Source organism: Portunus trituberculatus, chromosome 17, assembly GCF_017591435.1.
Source record: "Portunus trituberculatus isolate SZX2019 chromosome 17, ASM1759143v1, whole genome shotgun sequence".
Taxonomy (NCBI): Eukaryota; Metazoa; Arthropoda; class Malacostraca; order Decapoda; family Portunidae; genus Portunus; species Portunus trituberculatus.
In genome coordinates this window covers 24342875-24366421 of record NC_059271.1, presented here as the reverse complement: position 1 = coordinate 24366421, position 23547 = coordinate 24342875, and the positions used below count along the sequence as shown (strand labels likewise).

Here is a 23547-nt window from a genome sequence, read left to right as displayed (position 1 = left end):
ACCTATATGCATGACCTTAATGGTACAGTATTGCTTGAATTTGGCTGTTGAGTACAGACAACAAGTGTTAATGGGTTGTATCAGGTGACACCAGTCTATGAAAGGAAGAAATGGGAGTTTGAACTGAAAGTGAGATATTCAAATATGTGTCAGTATATTAGCATTACAATTGTGTCTGAAGGGGGAACAAAAAGGTGCAAGTGTATATGTAAGTTCAAAGATTATTTATTGATGGAAGAGGTGTAGATTAATATATCAACATTTACTTCTTTGTACACAATATATCCAGAATATTTAAATTTCCTGATATATCTAGTTAGGTGATTGAGCTAAAATGGTTTGTTCTTGAGTTGATTTACTGCACTATGAAGGTGTTATATTTTATTTGGGGCAGTTGCTTACAATAATTGAAAAGTATAATTATTAGAGCATTCTCTCTCTCTCTCTCTCTCTCTCTCTCTCTCTCTCTCTCTCTCTCTCTCTCTCTCTCTCTCTCTCTCTCTTCAAATAGAGCATGAATGAGTCCAGTGTTGTCATGCTATATCAAATACTTAGTTGAGAAACTTCACGTAAGATATCGTAATTATGATTAGAGATAATTATAACTTCCTTTCACTTCATATTCTAGAAAGCCTAGCAATAGAAATTAGTCAAGTAAACCCTTTCGAGATATTTTTGTGTATGCTTAATTTAAATAAGCGTTATCTTTCATTACTGCAAAAAGGTGCAAAATATACTAGTATATTAATTTGTTGAGGCTTAACCTACTGCTTCAAATGATAAAGCGTCAAACGATTAGTGTACGTGATTAAAGAAGTTGAAATGCCCGGAAGCTGCATTTCTGTAAAATTTTATAAGCTTCTGCCACTGACTCGATCAGTGTTGTCTTAACCTTCCTAAATCCTATTGACTGGAAAAATATTTCTTTGCATCGTCATAACCTTGAGCATAATAAGCGTCAAGATCAGTTGGTGGCAATAGCGCCTCAAAGAACTTTCGAAGGTTATCAGCGGACATCTCTATTGTCTGATTGAAGGCCGAGGTAGGTCCATAGCTGTTTGGCTCCTCAGGGCAGATGTCAAACCCTCCAGCAAAAGCGTTGACACTGATGGTGAAGGGACCTTTAAGAGGCATGTTGTTGCTCATGCCACCGTCTATGTATCTGAAAAAATGTATCAATAATAAATGAATAAATAACAATTTCAATAGGTAATTATATATATATATATATATATATATATATATATATATATATATATATATATATATATATATACACACACCGTGTGGGCTTTTCACGGACATTTATGGGCTAAAGGGGATACTTTGTGTGGTACCTTCTATCTCAAGCCCACCCGCAAGGAAACCCTTGCCCTGAGTGAGGAAGCCCAACCTGCACTCGGACCGTGGACAGGATTCGAACCCGTGCGCTTGGAGACCCCTTGGACCCCAAAGCACGCATGGTTCCACTGCATCACGGCGATTAAATAAGCTAATTTCTATTTATTCATTCCTTTGATGTATTATTATTATTATTTTTTTTTTTTTATTATTATTATTATTATTATTATTATTATTATTATTATTAGCCTTATTACTATTATTATTATTAGCCTTATTATTATTATTATTATTATTGTCATCATCATTATTAGGTATTATTTATCATAATAGTAGTAGTAGTATCATCATTATTATTATTATCATTATTTGTTTATTCATTTATTTATTGTTATTACTACTTTTTTCATGAATTCTTAAGGTTTTGGATACTTACTTGCGACCTTGAAAAGTGGGGACAGTGAAGCCAGACACTCCCGGTAAGAAACAACAGCACAACACGGCACGAAGCAGTTCGTCTCGTGAGTCGTACTGAGAAACCACCTACAGAGGGGATAGGCAAGTACGCATAACCAATGAAACCGATCACTGTAAAATTCCATGTCCATAATTAATACGATGATGTATAGCCAACAAATGCTCAAAAATAGGTACTTGCAGAAAGCTTACTAAGAAGTACTAAATAGTAGTTATACCTCATTGGTTAGGGTGGTGGCGCGAGTAAGGGAGAGGTACAGTCTGCCAGAAGCCCGGATGTGGGCGTCTTCTGGGAGCAGCTCAAGCAAGCTTCTCAGTAACGGTTCTTCAAGAGGGAAGAAGGGATTAAACGCTCCTAAAATGTATTCTCGCGATGCCTTTGCTGTCTCGATGATGGACTTCCGCACCACCTGTAGTACAAAACAAACGTACCATCTTTATAATCTATCTGAAATTATCCTTGTTGGAAAGAGGCCGGGAAATGTCTTCAAAGAAACAAACAAACAGACAAATTTTCAGTGTTGCTCCAGCAGTGCTTAGAACTACATGGTTTTAAAGTTGAAGTTATAAACAAGCTTGTAGACACCGTGATATATGAGCATTAATTCATGTAGGGAGAGAGGAGAAATATATAGGCCTGCAAAAATTCATTGACTTGTTGATTGGTTGATTTTTTTTTTCAGTCTGGGTGAGTATTGAGATTTTACATAGTAAATAGTCGTAAATATTTGTGATCAACACAAGTAGCCAATTGTGGTGATTTTGGACCTAGATGAATGTGAATAATTATTGGCTGCCAGAAAAGTATGCAGTTATGGTTAGCCAGGTGCAAGAAAGATTTAAGGCATTTTCAGTAGCACTTTGTGGAAGGCGAACAGTCCAGAAGCGTTCGCCCATATACGCGAACGCTTCTACCGAAAACGACTAACACTGCCAGACGAGTCTCCCTCGTCGCTCGCCGGAAAAAAAAAAAAAAAAAACTATTGTACACTAGTCGCAGGATCACGCCAAGCTGAGATAGCCTCATTCCAACGTAATGTAAAGATATTATTATGGAAATGGGATAATTGAAGGCAAGGCTCAAATAAAACATTACACATTTAATTTCTGCAGGGAATATTTTCTGACGGCCCTGGTACACGCGGTAGAGGCTGGATGCACATGTCCAAATGATTTTTGTAGCAGATCTGCATCTACCTTGTTCAAAAACATCTTGTCACAGGTCAATCTGTTAAGTGTAAAAGAAACTGTTGGTAATTCTTTATAACAAGCCTGTCCCTCCCTTCCCCTCCATTCCCCCACTCCCCCCAAACAAGCTTGGGGGCTTGTGGGGAATCAGGGGTTTTGGTGGCGAAAATAAGCGCAATATGGGCAGCCAATCAGCGTCAGTGTTCGCTATCACGTGACTCTGAGAGCGAACACAAGCAAACACCTTCCAAAGGCGTTCGCCTATGTGGGCGAACGCCCACATAGGCGAACTGAAAACGCCTTTAATTGCCAGACGAGTTGGTAACAGGATCTCAGTACTTACCTCAAGGGGCACATCACACACCAGACAAGTGGCTATCAGGGATCCCACAGACGAGCCTCCCAGGCGCCCTCTTAGAATCTTGGGTGTATGCTGCTGCATGTAAGTCGCTGCACCCACTAAATAAACACCTAGGAAGCCACATCCACAAAATGTGACGGCGGTTACGCTGTAAGCACAGGAAGTCTGCATGATATGGGCATACTGATGGATGGATCAGAACATGCATTCTGTAAATGTTGCCTGCTCCAAAAATGTGGCCTCGAAATAAAAAGACAAAAAATTAGGAAGACCAGTTCAACAAAGTAGGTAAAGGTATAAAAAAAAAAAAAAAATTAAATCGATTTTTGCGTTGGAGTACAGTGTACCAATTTTCTCTTGAGGTTCTAAATCCAATACATGATCATAATTTGCAAATCTAAAGACAACTAATAAATAGTGAATGGTTGATTCACATGTATGTTGGAAGACAACTTACTCTTCAACAGATTTTTTCTTGCCCTGGCTGAAGCTTTCCATTGTAGCCCACCCTCTAGAAACTTCCAGATGATTGACAGAATCCATCAGTTGTCTCCCTGTAACGTTGATTATAATATTAGCTAGATTGTAACACATACTCTCCCTTTAAGAAAAAATAGACAACATGGTCATTTATAGAGCTTATCTCAAACACTGAGAAAGTTTATACCTAAAGATTTAAGTGGTAGGGAATCTTCCTTGTCGATGGCCTTCACTGAATCCTGAGAAACAGGGTTCAGTTCCAAGTCTATCACATCGAAGTCCTCTCCACCCAAAGTGGTGAAGAAGTGGTGACACAGAACTGAGTAAACACCCGGCATCTCATAGCAATACAAATCTCCTGTCTCAAGATCCAGTTGGTAATATTCAGTTATCAATTCTTCCAAATCCCTTTCAGTGGTAAGATTGGTGACTCCTGGTGGAGCAATCCCATTTATTTTCTTTATGACCCACATGTCGCTAAAGTCTTCAGTATCTGATTTTAATTCTTCACTGTCCATCTCTATTTCTTCTGATCTTATACTTGATCTACGGAGTTTTCCATCTGACTTAATATCACTATGAGGTATAGACTTAGAGCTACCTCTAGATCCCCTTTGTGACTGCAGATAGGGACTAGACCTGTCGTCCTTTAGGTATTGTTCCCCTTTTATGTTGTCTTCTTGTCCAGCACCACTCAACCGACGCAAAGTGTTCAACAAGCCTGAGCCAATAGACCTAAGGGGTCCATCTCTCTCATGTTCAGGTTGTTCTGAAATGAGAGATCCAAAATGATCAGGCAGCATGCCATCATCTGTTTCAGAACTTCCACTTACAGAATGTTGCAGTTTATTAGTAGATGGAAGCAATTCTTCGTGCTCTGCTTCATTGACTGTCCATGTCATTTCAAGTTCAGAACCAGACTCATCTGAGACTTGTATTTCTTCATCACTATGAGACAAGACAATATTCTCTATAGTTTCAGTATCTTCAGTAGATGTTTCCTTTGAAAAATCTTTAACTGCTGCAGTATCTTTAGTACCTTTGTCATAACTTTTCTCAACAAGATCATCAGGAGGTGGTTCCATACCACTGAAACGACGCACCAAATAATTGAACATTTCCATGCCTATGGATTTTCGAGGTTCCCTACTTACTGGTATTTCCTGTGGTACAGACAACAGATCATCTGTTCTTCCTTGAGAAGATGAGTAAATTTCTGTCAAACTTGATGAACGCCTTTCTGAATGGTCTTCCAGACCTGCTGATGAGCCCCATGGTGAATGTGCCTCAAGTCCTGCTGACGACCCCCTAGGTGAACGTGCCTCAAGTCCTGCTGACGAACCCCTAGGTGAACTAGTCTCCAGTCCTGCTGACGATCCCCTAGGTGAACGAGTCTCCAGTCCTGCTGACGAGCCCCTAGGTGAACGAGTCTCCAGTCCTGCTAACGAGCCCCTAGGTGAACGAATCTCAGATCCTGCTGACGAGTCCTTAGGTGAACGAGTCTCCAGACCTTCTGATGAGCCCCAAGGTGAACTAGTCTCCAATCCTGCTGACGAGCTCCTAGGTGAACGTGCCGGAAATCCTGCTGACGAGTCCCTACGTGAACGAATCTCCAGTCCTGCTGACGAGCCCCTAGGTGAACGAGTCTCCAGTTCTGCTGGCGAGTCCCTAGGTGAATGAGTCTCCAGTCCTGCTGACGAGCTCCTACGGGAACGAGTCTCCAGTCCTGCTGAAGAGCCCCTAGGTGAACGTGCCTCAAATCCTGCTGACGAGCCCCTAGGTGAACGTGCCTCAAATCCTGCTGATGATCCCCTTGGTGAACGTGCCTCAAGTCCTGCTGATGAGACCCTTGGTGAACGTGCCTCAAGTCCTGTTGACGAGCCCCTAGGTGAGCGTGCCTCAAGTCCTGCTGATGATCCCTTGGTGAACGTGCCTCAAGTCCTGCTGATGAGCCCCTAGGTGAGCGTGCCTCAAGTCCTGTGGACGAGCCCCTAGGTGAGCGTGCCTCAAGTCCTGCTGATGATCCCCTTGGTGAACGTGCCTCAAGTCCTGGTGACGAGCCCCTAGGTGAACGTGTCTCAAGTCCTGTTGACGAGCCCCTAAGTGAGCGTGCCTCAAGTCCTGCTGATGATCCCATAGGTGAACCTGCCTCAAGTCCTGCTGACGAGCCCTTAGGTGAACATGCTTCAAGTCCTGCTGATGAACCCCTAGGTGAGCGTGCCTCAAGTCCTGTTGATGAGCCCCTAGGTGGGCGTGCCTCAAGTCCTGCTGATGATCCCCTTGGTGAATGTGGCTCAAGTCCTGCTGACGAGACTCTAGGTGAACGTACCTCAAGTCCTGCTGATGAGCCCCTAGGTGAACGTGCCTCAAGTCCTGCTGACGAGCCCCTAGGTGAATGTGTCTCAAGTCCTTCTGATGAACACTTTGGTGATATTTCTTCAAGTTCTGCTGATGAACTTCTAGATGAATTTGCTTCAAGTTCTGCTGATGAAGCTCTTGGTTGATGAGGCTCAAGCAACGCTGACGAACTTCTAGTTGAGAGGTTTAATATTTCTCCTTGTGAAATATTGAAGGAATCTGTTGCTTCCTTGATGTCAGAGACTTTAACTTTTCTTGAATTTAACCCATCCTGAGATCTCCCAATCGATCTCTGTCTTTGTTCATGAGAATCCAGCAGCTCCAGAGAAAGCTTTTCTTCTCCTTCACTGATGTCTGAATAATACTTTTCATCCTCTTGATTTTCTCCTTCTTCCTTAGGTTCATTAACAGTCCATGTCATTTCAAGGTCAGAATCAGAATCATCAGAGACCTGCAATTCTTCATCAATGAGAGAGCTGAATTGTTCATTGTCCTTCATAGTTCCAATATTTTCAGTAGATGATGCTTTTAAAAAATCTTTACCTGCTGCAATATCTTTAGTTCCTTTGTCATAACTTTTCTCAACAAGATTATCAGGAGGTGGTTCCATACCACTAAAACGACGCACCAAATAATTGAACATTTCCATGCCTATGGATTTCCGAGGTTCCCTACTTAATGGTATTTCCTGTGGCACAGACAACAGATCATCTGTTCTTCCTTGAGAAGATGAGTAAATTTCTGTCAAACCTGATGAACGCCTTTCTGAATGGTCTTCCAGACCTGCTGATGAGCCCCATGGTGAATGTGCCTCAAGTCCTGCTGATGACCCCCTAGGTGAACGAGTCTCCAGTCCTGCTGACGATCCTCTAGGTGAACGAGTCTCAAGTCCTGCCGATGAGCCCCTTGGTGAAGGTGTCTCAAGTCCTGCTGATGAGTCCCTAGGTGAACGAGTCTCCAGTCCATCTGACGATCCCCTAGGTGAACGAGTCTCTATTCCTGTTGAAGAGCCCCTAGGTGAACGTGCCTCAAGTCCTGCTGATGAGCCCCAAGATGAACGTGCCTGAAGTCCTGCTGATGAGCCCCGAGGTGAACGGGCCTCAAGTCCTGCTGACGAGCCCCTATTTGAACTAGTCTCCAGTCCTGCTGACGATCCCCTAGGTGAACGAGTCTCCAGTCCTGCTGACGAGCCCCTAGGTGAACGAGTCTCCAGTCCTGCTGACGAGCCCCTAGGTGAACGAGCCTCCAGTCCTGCTGAAGAGTCCGTAGGTGAACGAATCTCCAGTCCTTCTGACGAGCCCCAAGGTGAACTAGTCTCCAATCCTACTGACGAGCTCCTAGGTGAACGTGCCTCAAATCCTGCTGATGAACCCGGAAATGAACGTGCCTCAAGTTCTGCTGGCGAGTCCCTAGGAGAACGTGTCTCAAGTCCTGCTGATGAGCCCCTAGGTGAAACAGCTTCAAGTCCTGCTGATGTCTCCCAAGGTGAATGAGAGTCCAGTCCTGATGATGAGCCCCTAGGTGAACGTGCCTCAAGTCCTGTTGATGAGCTCCTTGGTGAATGTGTCTCAAGTCCTGCTGTTGAGCCCCTCGGTGAACGTGCCTCAAGTCCTGCTGTTGATCCCCTAGGTGAACGTACCTCAAGTCCTGCTGAGAAACCACTAGGTAAATGAGTCTCTATTTCTGCTGATGAGCTTCTAGGTGAACGAATTTCCACTCCTGCTGATGAGCTTCTTGTTGAAACAGCCTCAAGCCCTGCTGAAGAGCTCCTTGGAGAACGTTTCTCAAGTCCTGCTGAAGAGGCCCTAGGTGAAACAGCTTCAAGTCCTGCTGATGACTTCCAAGGTGAATGAGAGTCCAGTCCTGCTGATGAGCCCCTTGGTGAACGTGCATCAAGTCCTGCTGATGAGCTCCTTGGTGAACGTGCTTCAAGTCCTGCTGACGAGCCCCTTGCTGAATGTGTCTCAAGTCCTGCTGACGAGTCCCTAGGCGAACGATTCTCCAGTTCTACTGATGAGCCCCTAGGTGAACGAGTCTCCAGTCCTGCTGTTGAGCCCCTAGGTGAACGAATCTCCAGTCCTGCTGATGAGCCCCTAGGTGAACGAGTCTCCAGTCCTGCTGACGAGTCCGTAGGTGAATGAATCTCCAGTCCTGCTGACGAGTCCCTAGGTGGACGAGTCTCCAGTCCTGCTGATGAACCCCTAGGTGAACGAGTCTCCAATCCGGCTGATGAGCCCCTAGGTGAACGAGTCTCCACTCCTGCTGACGCGCTTCTAAGTGAACGAGTCTCCAGTCCTGCTGACGAGTCTCTAGGTGAACGAGTGTCCAATCCTGCTGACGAGACCCTAGGTGACCAAGGCTCCAGTCCTACTGATGAGCTCCTTGGTGAATGAGTCTCTATTCCTGCTGATGAGGCCCTAGATGAACGTGCTTCAAGTCCTGCTGACGAGCCCCTTGGAGAACGTGCCCCAAGTTCTGCTGGCGAGTCCCTAGGTGAACGTGCCTCAAGTCCCGCTGACGATCCCCGAGGTGAACGTGCCTCAAGTTCTGCTGGCGAGTCCCTAGGTGAAAAGTCTCTATTCCTGCTAACGAGTCTCTAGGTGAACGTGCCTCAAGTTCTGCTGGCGAGTCCCTAGGAGAACGTGTCTCAAGTCCTGCTGATGAGCTCCTAGGTGAAACAGCTTCAAGTCCTGCTGATGACTCCCAAGGTGAATGAGAGTCTAGACCTGCTGATGAGCCCGTTCGTGAACGTGCCTCAATTCCTGCTGATGAGCTCCTTGGTGAACGAGTCTCCATTCCTGCTGATGAGTCCCTAGGTGAATGAGTTTCCAGTCCTGCTGATGAGCCCCTAGGTGAACGAGTTTCCAGTCCTGCTGATGAGCCCCTAGGTGACCAAGTCTCCAGTTCTGCTGACGAATCCGTAGATGAAAGAGTCTCCAGTCCTGCTGACGAGTCCCTAGGTGGACGAGTCTCCAGTCCTGCTGACGATCCCTAGGTGAACGAGTCTCCAGTCCTGCTGACGATCTCCTAGGTGAACGAGTCTCCAGTCCTGCTAACGAGTCCCTAGGTGAACGAGTCTCCAGTCCTGCTGACGAGCCCCTAGGTGAATGAGTCTCCAGTCCTGCTGACGAGCCCCTAGGTGAACGAGTCTCTATTCCTGCTGATGAGGCCCTAGGTGAACGTACCTGAAGTCCTGCTGACGAGCCCCTAGATGAACGTGCCTCAAGTCCTGCTGACGATCCCCGAGGTGAACGTGCCTCAAGTTCTGCTGCTGAGTCCCTAGGTGAACGAGTCTCTATTCCTGCTAATGAGCCTCTAGGTGAACGTGCCTCAAGTTCTGCTGGCGAGTCTCTAGGTGAACGTGCCTCAAGTCCTGCTGATGATCCCCTTGGTGAACGTGCCTCAAGTCCTGCTGATGATCCCCTTGGTGAACGTGCCTCAAGTCCTGCTGATCCCCTAGGTGAACGTACCTCAAGTCCTGCTGTTGATCCTCTAGGTGAACGTGCCTCAAGTCCTGCTGTTGATCCCCTAGGTGAACGTGCCTCAAGTTCTGCTGAGAAACCTCTTGATGAATGAGTCTCTAGGTCTGGTGATGAGCTTCTAGGTGAACGAATTTCCACTCCTGCTGATGAGCCTCTTGGTGAAACAGCCTCAAGCCCTGCTGAAGAGCTCCTTGGAGAACGTGTCTCGAGTCCTGTTGAAGAGGCCCTAGGTGAAACAGTTTCAATTCCTGCTAATGACTCCCAAGGTGAATAAGAGTCCAGTCCTGCTGATGAGCCCCTTGGTGAACGTGCATCAAGTCCTGCTGATGAGCCCCTTGGTGAACGTGCATCAAATTCTGCTGATGAGCCTCTTGGTGAACGTGCCTCAAGTCCTGCTGATGATCCCCTTGGTGAACGTGCATGAAGTCCTGCTGATGAGCCCCTTGGTGAACGTGCGTCAAGTCCTGCTGACGAGCCCCTAGATGAACGTGCCTCAAGTCCTGCTGACGATCCCCGAGGTGAACGTGCCTCAAGTTCTGCTGCTGAGTCCCTAGGTGAACGAGTCTCTATTCCTGCTAATGAGCCTCTAGGTGAACGTGCCTCAAGTTCTGCTGGCGAGTCTCTAGGTGAACGTGCCTCAAGTCCTGCTGATGATCCCCTTGGTGAACGTGCCTCAAGTCCTGCTGATGATCCCCTTGGTGAACGTGTCTCAAGTCCTGCTGATCCCCTAGGTGAACGTGCCTCAAGTCCTGCTGTTGATCCTCTAGGTGAACGTGTCTCAAGTCCTGCTGTTGATCCTCTAGGTGAACGTGCCTCAAGTCCTGCTGTTGATCCTCTAAGTGAACGTGCCTCAAGTCCTGCTGTTGATCCCCTAGGTGAACGTGCCTCAAGTTCTGCTGAGAAACCTCTTGATGAATGAGTTTCTAGGTCTGGTGATGAGCTTTTAGGTGAACGAATTTCCACTCCTGCTGATGAGCTTCTTGGTGAAACAGCCTCAAGCCCTGCTGAAGACCTCCTTGGAGAACGTGTCTCGAGTCCTGCTGAAGAGGCCCTAGGTGAAACAGTTTCAATTCCTGCTAATGACTCCCAAGGTGAATAAGAATCCAGTCCTGCTGATGAGCCCCTTGGTGAACGTGCATCAAGTCCTGCTGATGAGCTTGGTGAACGTGCATCAAGTTCTGCTGATGAGCCTCTTGGTGAACGTGCCTCAAGTCCTGCTGAAGGTGAACGTGCATGAAGTCCTGCTGATGAGCTCCTTGGTGAACGTGCGTCAAGTCCTGCTGATGAGCCTCTTGGTGAACGTGCCTCAAGTCCTGCTGATGGGCTTCCTGAAGAGCGTTTCTTAAATTCTGTTGACCTACGTCTTGAATCATCATTTAGTGATTTTTGCTTTTCTACTTTCGGTTCCATCCAGTGATCCGAATCCTGCTCTTCTTTATACCCATTCCTATGATTATTCATCCCTCTAACCACTGTTTCTCCTCTCTGTTCTTCCCTTTCACTGTCGTCAGTATCATTTTCTTGTGGCATGATATCTATCCCCTCGTCTACTTGTGCACTGAGCCGACGTACAACAAAATCAAAGAATGTGGTAGTTAGTGATTTTCGTCTTTGGTCTTCCCTTATTGGTACTTCTAGCTCATCAGGTGACAAGTAAGATCCTCTCGGTGAGTGGGATTCCTGTCCTGTTGATGAACCCCTTGGTGAGCGGGCACCCTGCTCTGCATATGAATCATGTCCTATTGACGAACTTGCAGTAAGCAAGCTATCTTCAATGTGAGGTGAAGTATCTATGGATGATAAACTTTCAAGATCTTCTGTAGGCTTCTTAAATGGAGAACTTTCTTGTTCTGCTTGTGAGTTTCTTTTAGACCACCTTTCCTCTAATACTATTGAAGACCTTCTACGAGGTAGTGTCATTACTTCCTTAAGTACATTGTTATCATTTTCTTTGGTATCTGGTGAAACATCATGAGAGTTGTCACCATCCCATGGAATAATATCAGGTTGCAGAGATTTGTGGTCAGGGATTGGCTGACTACTGAACCGTCGAACCAAATAATTAAGTGTTTCTTCATTGAGCTTTGAATCATCAGCTGTTTCTTGGGGACTTCTATCTTCTGTGAGATTTTCAGACAAAAGAGGTGGAGATCTATTGTTTACAGATTCTCCAAATTCGTTTTCTGAACTCATCTCATTAACTTCCATCATTGTTTTTATCTCAGGTGTCATTTTAGTTATTTCTTCCTGGTGTTGAAGATAAGGTTCTAGATCTGAAACTGATTTACGGTATTTCAAATATGGTGTCATGGATTTACGGAACTGTTCCTCTAATTCCTCATCATCTACATTAATATAATCTTCATCAACTAGATCACTGAATCTCCGCACTTGTATTACAGGTACCTCAGGAGTCTCAGATGCTTTACCTTCTGATTCAGGCTCAACTTCAGGATTCTGGTTTGACAAACGACGCTCAAGAGCATCAATGTTCTCACTGATAATCCAGTTCTTTTCAATAGTAGTCACCTTTTCTTTAAGTGAAGGGCGACGTTCCATACCTGGTAAATTTTCCTTTGACGAAAGTCTCCTCTGATCAATGTAGACAATGTCACCTCCAGCTGAAGACTTTCGACGACCATAGACTAGAACATCATCTCTTGTTGACGATTTTCTTCTTTCAGTTGATATCCTTGTGTCATCCTCATCAACACTGTCATTTCTGGTTGATGACTTGTGTTGGTCCAAATAAACACTTTCGTAATCAGTTGATAATTTCCTGCTATTCGAATCAGGTTCATTTCTTGTTGATGACTTTCGGCCAGGGTTAGGAACTTGGTCTCTCATTGATGACATTCTCTGGTTAGGATAAAAATTCTCGTCTCTAGTAGATGATTTTCGTCGATTAAGATCTATATCTTCGTCTTTTGTTGATGATCTTCGTCTATTAGGCTCAAGAATCTCATCTTTAGTTGATGACCTTCGTTGCTGAGGATAAAATGTCTCGTCTCTATTTAATGATCGTCGATTAGGATCAATAATTTCGTCCCTAGTTGATGACCTTCGTCGGTTAAGATCTAGAGCTTCATCTCTCGTTGAGGACCTTCGTCGAGTCAGGTCAAAACCCTCATCTTTTGTTGATGATCTTCGTCTTCTATAATCAGAAACATCGTCTATATTCCGGGAGCTTCGACGATTAGTTTCCACTCTAATCTGGGCTGCTTCTCCAATCTCTTCTTCAGGATAAGAATTTTCGAATTTTGCTATCTGTTTCTGCATCTTAGGAGTCATCTCAGTAATCGATTTGCGAGGCTGAATATTGAACGATATATCATTAACTGACCTGCGACGCTCCGTGCTCGTGGAAAAAGCACTGATAGATCCTCGTGGTGATCTGTTACTTATCTGAGTGACAGGGGTGCGGATAGGGCTTTCTTGTTTATCATCACCCTTTGAACTTCTTCTCGGTGTATTCATGTATTCCTCAAGGTCAGGAAGTAGATACCCAGCTGAAGAATTGTCCTCTTGGTCCAGTTGCTTCTCGTCCTTTGCTTGATTATTGTCCTCATCATTTCTTTTCTTTTCATGGACCCTGTACTAGATTTTCTTCTCATGAGTGACTCTGGACGATTCTTCCTTCCATCGTCATCGCTGGCATCGTAAATCTGAATGCTAGGAATTCCATTATCAAAAGATCCTGTGTTTGACTCTTTTTGGGAAGGCCTTGAGATATTTATGTCTTCATCTCTCGTCTGAATTTTAGGATCTTCATTCAAACTGTTTCCCCTAGAACTGTTCCGACGTGAATCCTTGAAATCTTCCATACCAGATGAAACAGTCAGATTTTGAGGAGCAAATTAATTCGTCATTTATAATTATGGCAAGCCTTCCGAGTAACTGCCAGCAGCCTCATTTACACATGTTATGTATAGAAATGCCAGAGTACAATGATCAAGATGTTAGTTTATAGATGTTATTGCAGTAAGTAACCTTTAGCACTTGGTATTTTTCAGCTTATGTGTCTTGAACACTAATAATTTTTCAATTTTCTAAAAATGAGACTTCTGATCGTCAATAGTGCTGTATTAATCCAACAAAATTATCCACTTTGGTATTCCAGGTTGGGGTTAAACATGATATTTCAATGAACAGGTGCAGATGTCAAGTGCCAGTGCCAGTGTAAAGGGTGACTGGAGATGATGACGTTCTGGCAGGAAAGGACTTACACCCTTTGCCTGCGCTGGTCGCCTGCGTCAGTCACACCACCAACTTACCTGTCCCTGCAACAGGCCCCCTGGAATAAAAGAAATCTTGAATTGCAACGTGTCATTGTAAAGCTCTAATGACTTAAAATTATGGAGTGAATATCAGGGACCAAGTTAATTTTTCTCTATGTAAGAAGAGTACGAGTGAAGGGCAACAAAACTGTGAGAAAAAGGTTTACTGACAGTGCCAGTTCTCAAAAAGTAGTGAAGAAAAATTATCTACAATTATGAGGAAAGCGTCTTGAAATCTCACTCTTAAAAAGTTTAAGTTGTGGATATTGGGAAATACAAAAACAGACGGAGTTTTAGAGTTAACTAGCAAAGGGGATGAAGGGCTAAGAATACTGAATCTAACGTTTTCATCAGAGGTGGAGATAACAGGGTGCGAGAAAGTAGAAAGCATTGTGCAGTGAGGAACAAGGGAACCATGTAATAACAAGGCCGACAAATATGTTAGACGCTTTCTATTAATGGAAGAATTTTAGCTTTAGTTGAAGAAATCTCGGCATGATTTCGAGCAGGAGTGTAAAATAAATGAGTTTGCTCCTTCTTTCTCATTACCTATGCCGTATACATACTTCATCCTGGCCACTGCAATAATTATCCAAGTGTCAGCCTGATTACCCAAAAAATCTTACAACACCAACGTGACTGTATCATGTGAGCGAACTTGCGAACGTCACTAAAGATTTCCGTGATGGGCTTCGTGATCGCATAACCAACTACTGACTTATTTTCGTTTTTCTTAACTAGGAATTATATTTGCATTTATTAATCGCTGAGATAAAAATATTAAAAAGGGAGTTGGATTTCCTCCGAGGAGGTCTCTCTCTCTCTCTCTTGATATATATATATATATATATATATATATATATATATATATATATATATATATATATATATATATATATATATATATATATATATATATATATATATATATATATATATATATATATATATATATATATATATATATATATATATATATATATATATATATATATATATATATATATATATATATATATATATATATATATATATATATATATATATATATATATATATATATATATATATATATATATATATATATATATATATATATATATATATATATATATATATATATATATATATATATATATATATATATATATATATATATATATATATATATATATATATATATATATATATATATATATATATATATATATATATATATATATATATATATATATATATATATATATATATATATATATATATATATATATATATATATATATATATATATATATATATATATATATATATATATATATATATATATATATATATATATATATATATATATATCCCTGTCTGTCTATCTGTCCGTCTACCTATCCGTCTATCTATCTATGTATCTGTCTGTGTCTGTCTGTCGTTTGTTTGTCTGCCTACTTTATTGTCTGTCTGTCTGTCTATCTGTCTGGCAGTCTATCGATGTGTCTACTTTTATTCGTTCCATTTATTTTTAACCTTCCTTTAACGAGAGGAGCGTTACAAATGATCATATCATGATCGCATATAAGTGTGCAACTAAAATTAGAACATCTGTACTTTGTAGCACCGGTGGTTTGTGAGAACAGGCTATTACACATTCTAAGATACCAAAAGCTTCATATGTAGCGAATATGATAAAGAAATGCTTGTCCAGATGAAAAAATGGTGAAGAAAATACATAGTTACCACAATGATACGCCCAAAATTCAAACATGCAGCAGTAATTTGATCACCACATAAGAATGGCCAAATAACAGCAAAATAAAATTATACCAAAATTGAAAGATCTGGTGTATGAGAGACTAGCTAGGATACAACTCCCAACCTTGAAAAGAAGAGAGAGAGAGAGAGAGAGAGAGAGAGAGAGAGAGAGAGAGAGAGAGAGAGAGAGAGAGAGAGAGAGAGAGAGAGAGAGAGAGAGAGAGAGAGAGAGAGAGAGAGAGAGAGAGAGAGAGAGAGAGGTGATTGCACTTTAGTCTACTGAAAAAAAAAAAAAAGATAGGGAAGATCTACTTGTAATGAACGAAGGTGAAACAAGAGAACATGAAACAAGACTAAAAACAACGATGGACCAGCAGAAGGAGCATAAGAAGTTTAGCTTTCCTCATAGAAGCAATGAGGCATGGAATGCACTGGAGGGAGAGGTCGTGGGTGCAAGAAATATTCATGACTTTAAGGAATGTTTGGATAAAAACAGTTATGAAGACGGAACAGTAAGAACTTAGCTCCTCCTATCCAGTAAGTCACAACTAGGTGAATACGAGTACAAACATAAACGTACAGACTGTCCTGTCCTTAATTTCAGTTCTTTAACAAATAGAGTAGAGTTTAATTTTAATCCCCTAATCCGCTTATGAGAGATGTACCTGTTGTCTGCACATTTACAGTCATCATGGCTGCTTGTAAAGGAGGTGACTAGCAAATACGATTCGCTGAATGCAGCCTCACGCAGACGTTTCATGCAAGTGTTGCTAAATGATGTCCCTGCAGCCTGAAGTACTCTGATGACCGCATTCCATATCACTGACGGGACTTTCAATCGTACCCTTTCATGACTCCCGCCTCTCGAGAAGGATTGACCATGATAGCAAGGATGTTTAAGTCATGTCTTCTCTGGTGAGCACGTAGTCACGTAACGTCTCTGTGCCTCATTATTTATCGTCATCTGACAAATGGCCTCAGCAGACATGACACACTGGAGGTATTCAAAGATGTTTTTCTTACAGTTTGGAGTTTGACATTGATTAAAGTTATGTTTAGATTATTATGTATTGCGTGGGAGAGATATTGCGTGACTGACTGATGACAACTTTTCCAATTCCTCATTCTCCTACTCAACGCACTGAAAACAAAACCCGAGTTGCACGTCTTTCGGACCACGAGCTGACCTGTTCATGTGCAGTCTATGTAATTGTGTGAGAAGCAAGTGCATGGAATACCATGATACTAATTACTAGAATGAATGTTGACGAACGGTGGAGTCATGAAAAATGAAGAGTGAATGAACTGACCCGTCGGTGAACGCGACAGCCTCTTTGAGTTTTCAAAAGAACTATTTTGCAAAGATTTCACTAAATGACTAGGCAGGCTCTTGTGTTTTTTTCTTACTGACAGTCTTGAACAGTGGTTCTTAGTCTTTTTACTACCACGCTCCCTCAAGGAATTTGTCCTTCCCTCTATGCCTTTCTTGCAGCTATGAATATATAATTCTCTCCCAGATTTAAAAGAAAAAGGCGATATTTTTGCATTTATCGTAAACTTCTCATTACTTGACTATGCTCTCGTTAAGAGAATGACAAATATAATCAGAAAAATTCCTTTTTCTCCCTAAAGGTTCGTGTCGCCTATGGAAATAACTGACGCCCCTCCCCCGCCCCGGGGTTAAGAGCCACTGGTCCAAAGCTTGTTTAAGCAACACTAGGACCATACCAATGTCTTTGGAAACCAGACTAACCTCGTCTGACACCTAATAAAAAGTAATCGTCATGTAGCGCAAAAACTTTCAAGAATACGAACAAAGAAATGGCAAAATTTATATGAATCCATTAAGTAGCGCTGATCAGTTAGCACCGCTACCCAGTTCTCATATTCACGCCATGCTCTGGCCACTACTGTGCTATTCCACTCCTCTCTACTCTCCTCATCGATCATTATACTGCCTCACACTCGCACTAAAACTTCTCGCTCGTAAAGATTTTGCGGAGGAGACGGGACGTGAGAAAAACAGCGCAAAGCTTTCTGTGACTCAGAGGAAAGAAACGGGAGATATATTCATTTATCTTTCTTTCTTTCTTTCTTATCATCTATACATTTTCCACCACCCTAAATCTGTTTCTCTGCTCAAGCATGCTCTCTACCACCACTACTACCACCATTATCACCACCACTACCATCACCACCACCACCAACACCACTCATCAGATATCTACAACCACCATCAACAACCAGCTCTTAGCTAACACCATTCCACATGTGGCTGTCTCTCCACTATCTACCATCACCACCTCACCACTATTCTTCATTCTCTTCACTCTCCTACATTCCACGTTTATTTACTTATGTATGTATTCATCTTTTGTTAGTGGATTAGTTCAAAAGCAGGTTAGTAGCTGTGCATACGAGTGAAGCCAACTACAATACGTGTCTTGAGATTATGATGTAAACATGTCATTGTTACTGACACGTGTGCGATGGTGGGTGGTGGGTTGCGGCGTCGTGATCTTTAAATGTTTCTGTGTTCTCTACTACATCAGCGGTTTTTAACAGGATCGGATGGAAATTATTAGGTGTGGTGTTCAAGGGTGTTTGTATGATTCCAAACAGTTTGACAGATTCTGCGCAATCGACAGGAGAAAAACATCGCCATTGGAATCATATTTACTAACTTTGTAGGTTTTCAAATTACTTGTTGTAATAGAAGAACGAATCATTGAGTTAAGAATACGGACTGCGATGTTAAGATAGTGTGAATTAACAACTAGTATACGTGAAGAAAATAACTATCACCCACCAACCCACTCACACACACACACACACACACACACACTGCACCTGCACTTACATCACAACTGCAACAACATCTGCACCCACACCCACACCCACACCTTACCCGTATCTTAATAAAACGTACTAACACAAAACTCACATCCGTTCCGCTTCTGCCATGTCTCCCTACGTCCTTCCCGCTAAGTTTAGAATATTGTATACATTGACATCAATAATAGGCCCGTGATTAGTTTATACTCTTCTTAGATTATATATTATATGAAATGACGCATACTAACCCTAATCCCCGACCCGCCAACCCACACACACACACACACACACACACACACACACACACACACACACACATTTACATTTCGAATATGTAATGGTAATAAATAGTGAATAATGTCATGTGTGTGTGTGTGTGTGTGTGTGTGTGTGTCTGTGTGTTTCACTGTTTGATCTGCTGCAGTCTCTGACGAGACAACCAGACGTTACCCTACGGAACAAGCTCAGAGCTCGTTATTTCCGATCTTCGGATAGGCCAGAGACCAGGCACACACCACACACCGGGACAACAAGGTCACAACTCCTCGATTTACATACCGTACCTACTCACTGCTAGGTGAACAGGGGCTACACGTGAAAGGAGACACACCCAAATATCTCCACCCGGCCGGGGGAATCGAACCCCGGTCCTCTGGCTTGTGAAGCCAGCGCTCTAACCACTGAGCTACCGGGCGTATGTGTGTGTGTGTGTGTGTGTGTGTGTGCAATGTAGACTTCAAGTAAGTCTTAAAAGTGTTACAATACCATAAGCAAGGCAAATGATACGCGTCGAATCAAGATGAAAAAAAGAGTATAAAGACGAAATGTTAGTTAAAAATAACTCTTTTCAACCATGTTATCTTTTTAACATTTTTTTTTTCTGAGGTAGTGATGCAACCGAAGAATGTAAGGCAAAACATGCATAGCTTGTAAGCATTTTTCTTATTTATGTAATCAATATTATTGTAGGTACAGAGAGCCTTGCGGAATATTATAGAAATTCTCAGGGAAATGTTAATGATTCAGTCTGAGATGTTTTACACAAGGAAGTTTTTTTTACTATTATTTCTATTATTTGACAACCCAAGTATTATGAGAACAGTCACGTACTGCAAAGAATTTCCTCGCCTATACTGTTCGTGAGAAGGGAAGGAGGGACTTGTGATCTCAACGTTTCTACTCTAACCTCAGGATCCCTTTCGCTCAGATCTAGATGACCCAGCATCTTCACTGTGGTCGGAAGGATACTTTGAATAACTATCGTGCTACTACTGGAATAAAATGAGAAAAAAATATTTTATTCCAATAACACTTGAACATCATTCCCAAACATTAAGACGACGTACCTCTTGTCTAGTGAAAGTTATCGTGGTTTTCAAGTACTTTCATGATTCCACAGATAGTTTTATGAGGATTCTGCAGCATCAATGAGAGAGAGAGAGAGAGAGAGAGAGAGAGAGAGAGAGAGAGAGAGAGAGAGAGCTGACTGATAATCAGGCTTGAAGATAATCAATCCTAGTGAAGAATCTATAGCATGTCAAAATAAGAACCACACCATCGCATCGCTATGGCAGGAAATATTGTTGCTGACACCACTTCGACGCTTATTTCATTTAAGAAAAGACGTAGAGAAAAACTTAAATATCAGGCGATAAATAAGTCATAAGACAGCATATTATGCTGGTTGCATTTCAATTAGCAATGCAGAAATTTAATCATAATACGCATTACTTATCCTTGATTACATAAACCACACTGTAGAAAAAAAAACTCACTACTCCTGACTAAAGGAGTAGCACATTCATGGAAGGGATCTCCGTAGTTGTGTATGAAAATGACGTTGAATATCCAAATGGGTGTTGATGCTTTTTAAGACCGTCGATAACTATAGAAAATGACATTACTTTCTGTCGTTGTCCTAGAATAAAAAAAAAATAAAATATATATATATATATATATATATATATATATATATATATATATATATATATATATATATATATATATATAAATAAAATACCATACTTTTCTTTTTTCCATCATGACGCCACTTACTTTTTTTCTGAGCTCCTCTATATCTTGTGCGTATCACTGGCATAAAGCAAAAGCGACTACATTTAGATCACAAATTCACAGCCACCGGGAAAGTTCATCTGGGAGCACATGCAACACTCTTACTGATCTCCCTGCTTAGTGTAGCCTGGTGCAGTAGTGCGTATACCCACCTAGAGTGTACTGGGGCGAAGAGAGAGGACAGGTTATGGTGCTAAGTGTTGCTTGGGTTCCACTGGCCGTCTGTCTGGCATGCTAGTTCTCATCACTTGACTTGTCACCGATTGGGCCTGCTCCCCCTCTCTAAGCCCTCCTCCAGCTAATACCTCATGACCGTCTCCCTCCATGATGACACGGGGCTGCTCTCCCTCCCTAAGCCCTCACTCAGCGGATACCTCATGCGTGTCTCTCTCCGCCGTGACGCCGCATGTCCTCAGCGCCTCCACTGCGACACATTAATGCTTAATTACACTGGACTTGAATGTTACCACTTACTGAGGCAAACAAACATTATGCACGTTATTCTAGTGGTCCAGTGGCGCCTGGTTACTATTCTTCGTTCAATATTTTCTTTCGATTTTTTTTTTTTATGAGATATATTTGTTGTTGTTTCAAGAAGTTACAACGTATTTGTGTTCGTTTGCATGTGTGTGTGTGTGTGTGTGTGTGTGTGTGTGTGTGTGTGTGTGTGTGTGTGTGTGTGTGTAAGACAAAAAATAGATAGATAGATAGATAGATAGATAGAGATAGATAGATAGACAGACAGACAGAGAGAGAGAGAGAGAGAGAGAGAGAGAGAGAGAGAGAGGGGGGGATGAAATCACATGAAATATATAAATAAAGCTGTATTTCATCGCCTTATGTAAAGCTAGAAAGGATGTTTTTAGTATTCTGTGTGGTGATCATTCGCAAACTCATGACACTGGCTGGTGTTCTCGACTCCTTTGTTGACTGAACTATATACAACTGAATATGTATAAACAACAAAATAACTTATATTGGTCGTGCATTGACTACGTAGAGTCATGATGAAATGCTAAACTTAGATTAAAGTAATTTATGAAGTATTTTCGTAATATTGTGAAACATATATACTCTCTCACAACTAAGAAATAACTGTAGAACGCTTGTCACTGTAGATGTGTTTGATCTAATACTGTAGTTACTGTGATATAGTTTAAAGTCTATTTAGGGCCTAAACTTGTGTTGCAGTTTGAAATCCCTCACCTCTAATAATCAAGTGGCCCCCACAATATAGTACAGTGGAACCATGCGTGCTTTGGGGTCCGAGGGGTCTCCAAGCGCACGGGTTCGAATCCTGTCCACGGTCCGAGTGTAGGTTGGGCTTCTTCACTCGGGGCAACGGTTTCCTAGCGGGTGGGCTTTGAGATAGGAGGTACCCTAAAAAGTATCCCCTTTAGCCCATAAATTCCCGTGGACAGGATTCGAACCCGTGAGCTTGGAGACCCCTCGGACCCCAAATCACGCATGGTTCCACTGTACTATATTGTGGGGGCCACTTGATTATTAGAGGTTCGAATCCTGTCCACGGGAATTTATGGGCTAAAGGGGATACTTTTTAGGGTACCTCCTATCTCAAAGCCCACCCGCTAGGAAACCGTTGCCCCGAGTGAAGAAGCCCAACCTACACTCGGGACCGTGGACAGGATTCGAACCCGTGCGCTTGGAGACCCCTCGGACCCCAAAGCACGCATGGTTCCACTGTACTATATTGTGGGGGCCACTTGATTATTAGAGGTGAGGGATTTCAAACTGCAACACAAGTTTAGGCCCTAAATAGACTTTAAACTATATCACAGTAACTACAGTATTAGATCAAACACATCTACAGTGACAAGCGTTCTACAGTTATTTCTTAGTTGTGAGAAAGAGTATAAATGTTTCACAATATTACGAAAATACTTCATAAATTACTTTAATCTAATTTTAGCATTTCATCATGACTTTACGTAGTCAATGCACGATATATATATATATATATATATATATATATATATATATATATATATATATATATATATATATATATATATATATATATATATATATATATATATATATATAGAGAGAGAGAGAGAGAGAGAGAGAGAGAGAGAGAGAGAGAGAGAGAGAGAGAGAGAGAGAGAGAGAGAGAGAGAGAGAGAGAGAGAGAGAGAGAGAGAGAGATGCATAGATAGATAGATAGATAGATAGAGACAGATAGATAGTGGTATGATTGTTGAAGACTAATGTTGGGTATAAATACATGTATGTCCCTGGTGAGGCAGCGCCACAGATTTATTATTTAAATGTGGGTCACTGTGTGACGCCGCTTGCTGGATAACATTTATTACTTTTATCACGTTTTTTCAATATTAATTTCTTGCTTGAGGACTGTACATAAAAAGTGTCCTCCCACGTGCATGACGAAGGTAGTCCCTCTGCCTGCGCGGGAAAGCACTGTAGCTGAGTTTCGCTCGCCTCTTTGACTATTCACGGTGTTGTCTTTCAAAGAGTCTTAAACACTAAAACACCAAGTTCTATTGATTCTGAAATTAATACAAACATTTTCCGGGTTTCATAAGGCACTCACTTATGGAAGAAGGGATGTAAGTTGGATATCACTATGATCAACGCCCACCTTTACTGCACCTCCTACCACAACGTGATCAATGTATCGAAACTCATCTCATTACCTTTGAACAAATGACAGCGAATAGATTGACTACAAGGAAAGCGTGAGAAAAAAAAAAAACTGTTATCATTTCTATCGGGGAACCTCAGTAGAGAACTCGTTACCTTCCCAAATGCCAAGAATAAAGTAGAAAGGGTGGGCACACAGCACGAACTCATGGGGATTATCATGTAAGAGTAGTGTTCATATTTTTCCATCATCACTGCCGTAACCTATTCATCTGCTCATCTAGAAATCCTTACGCAATAGATATGTGAC

At 42.0% G+C, this 23547-nt stretch overlaps 1 protein-coding gene across 1 annotated transcript; it reads right to left on the bottom strand.

Annotated features, from left to right (window-relative positions):
* Positions 1-207: 207 nt before the first annotated feature.
* LOC123504898 lies at positions 208-20904 on the bottom strand. Its single transcript, XM_045255804.1, is given in 10 exon segments — positions 208-1162; positions 1778-1884; positions 2037-2228; positions 3350-3515; positions 3825-3921; positions 4035-5358; positions 5361-8801; positions 8929-10832; positions 10929-13981; positions 20768-20904. Coding segments are annotated over 9 exon segments (9726 nt in total). The 5' UTR covers positions 13165-13981; positions 20768-20904; the 3' UTR covers positions 208-903.
* Positions 20905-23547: the final 2643 nt, after the last annotated feature.